This window comes from Plectropomus leopardus, unplaced genomic scaffold (genome assembly GCF_008729295.1).
Source record: "Plectropomus leopardus isolate mb unplaced genomic scaffold, YSFRI_Pleo_2.0 unplaced_scaffold83321, whole genome shotgun sequence".
NCBI lineage: Eukaryota > Metazoa > Chordata > Actinopteri > Perciformes > Serranidae > Plectropomus > Plectropomus leopardus.
This window is the reverse complement of record NW_024691823.1, coordinates 1-855: the sequence shown is the minus strand read 5'-3', so window position 1 is coordinate 855 and position 855 is coordinate 1. Positions and strand designations below refer to the sequence as shown.

The window sequence follows — 855 nt, the reverse complement described above, 5'->3', positions numbered from 1 at the left end:
GTTATGGTGCTTGGGGTGGACGTCCCTTGACTGTGGTCCTAAACTGTCTCTGTCTTGTGTTGCAGGTTTTTGCTGATTGTCTTCCCTCTGTGGTATCGCATCAGATGGACCATCAAGACCTCTCTGCTGGTCTGCGTCATGGTCTGGATCCTGGCCCTTGTGCCTTTCCTGCTTCTCGTTTTCTCTCCTGATTTTGAGGTCACCTTTCCCATCGTGGGCACTGTTTTCCTCCTCCCCTGCCCACTGCTCATCTTCTTCCTGGGTGGGACCCTCAGAGCTCTGTCTGCCTCCGTCTCGGTCCCGGCTGATGAAAAACGGCGTGTTGTAGGCATGTTGGTGCTGGTGCTGCTTATTTACACTCTGCTGTTCCTGCCGGTGGCCATTTTTTTCCTGGTACCTGAACACAGTATTGACAGAGGTCTCTGCATCATGATTGAAATCTCTTTACACATGAGTCCTTTTGCAAACTTGGTTCTGTATATTATCATGAGGAAAGGGGTCGTAGACAAGCTTCTGGCCTCTGTGTGTTGTTGCAAAGTGGCCAACAATGATGTCAACGGTCCAGCAGTTTAATTCATGACAACATGTCCACGTGAAGCTGTCCAGTCAGCTTCACGTGGACAGAGGCAGAGGACAAAACAGGGACATGTCTGATATGGTTTCCAATAATGCACTGAGCTGCTGAGGGAGTTCTGCTCGCTGAGAAATGTTTAGGTCTATGATGTGTATATTTTTATTATTTTTAGTTTGTTAGCTATAAGTTTATGTTTATTATTATTATTAATCAGATATTATTCTTGATTCACTGAGATCCTCACAGCAGCAACACCATCTGATTCCTAAATCTTTATTTTT

At 45.7% G+C, this 855-nt stretch overlaps 1 protein-coding gene across 1 annotated transcript; it reads left to right on the top strand.

Annotated features, from left to right (window-relative positions):
* Positions 1-65: 65 nt before the first annotated feature.
* On the top strand, positions 66-573 carry LOC121940317 (mas-related G-protein coupled receptor member B1-like; the record flags this gene model as incomplete). The annotated part of the gene is made up of 1 exon (XM_042483110.1): positions 66-573. A coding segment is annotated over one exon (508 nt), but the record flags the coding sequence as incomplete, so codon positions are not given.
* Between the last annotated feature and the right edge of the window lie 282 nt (positions 574-855).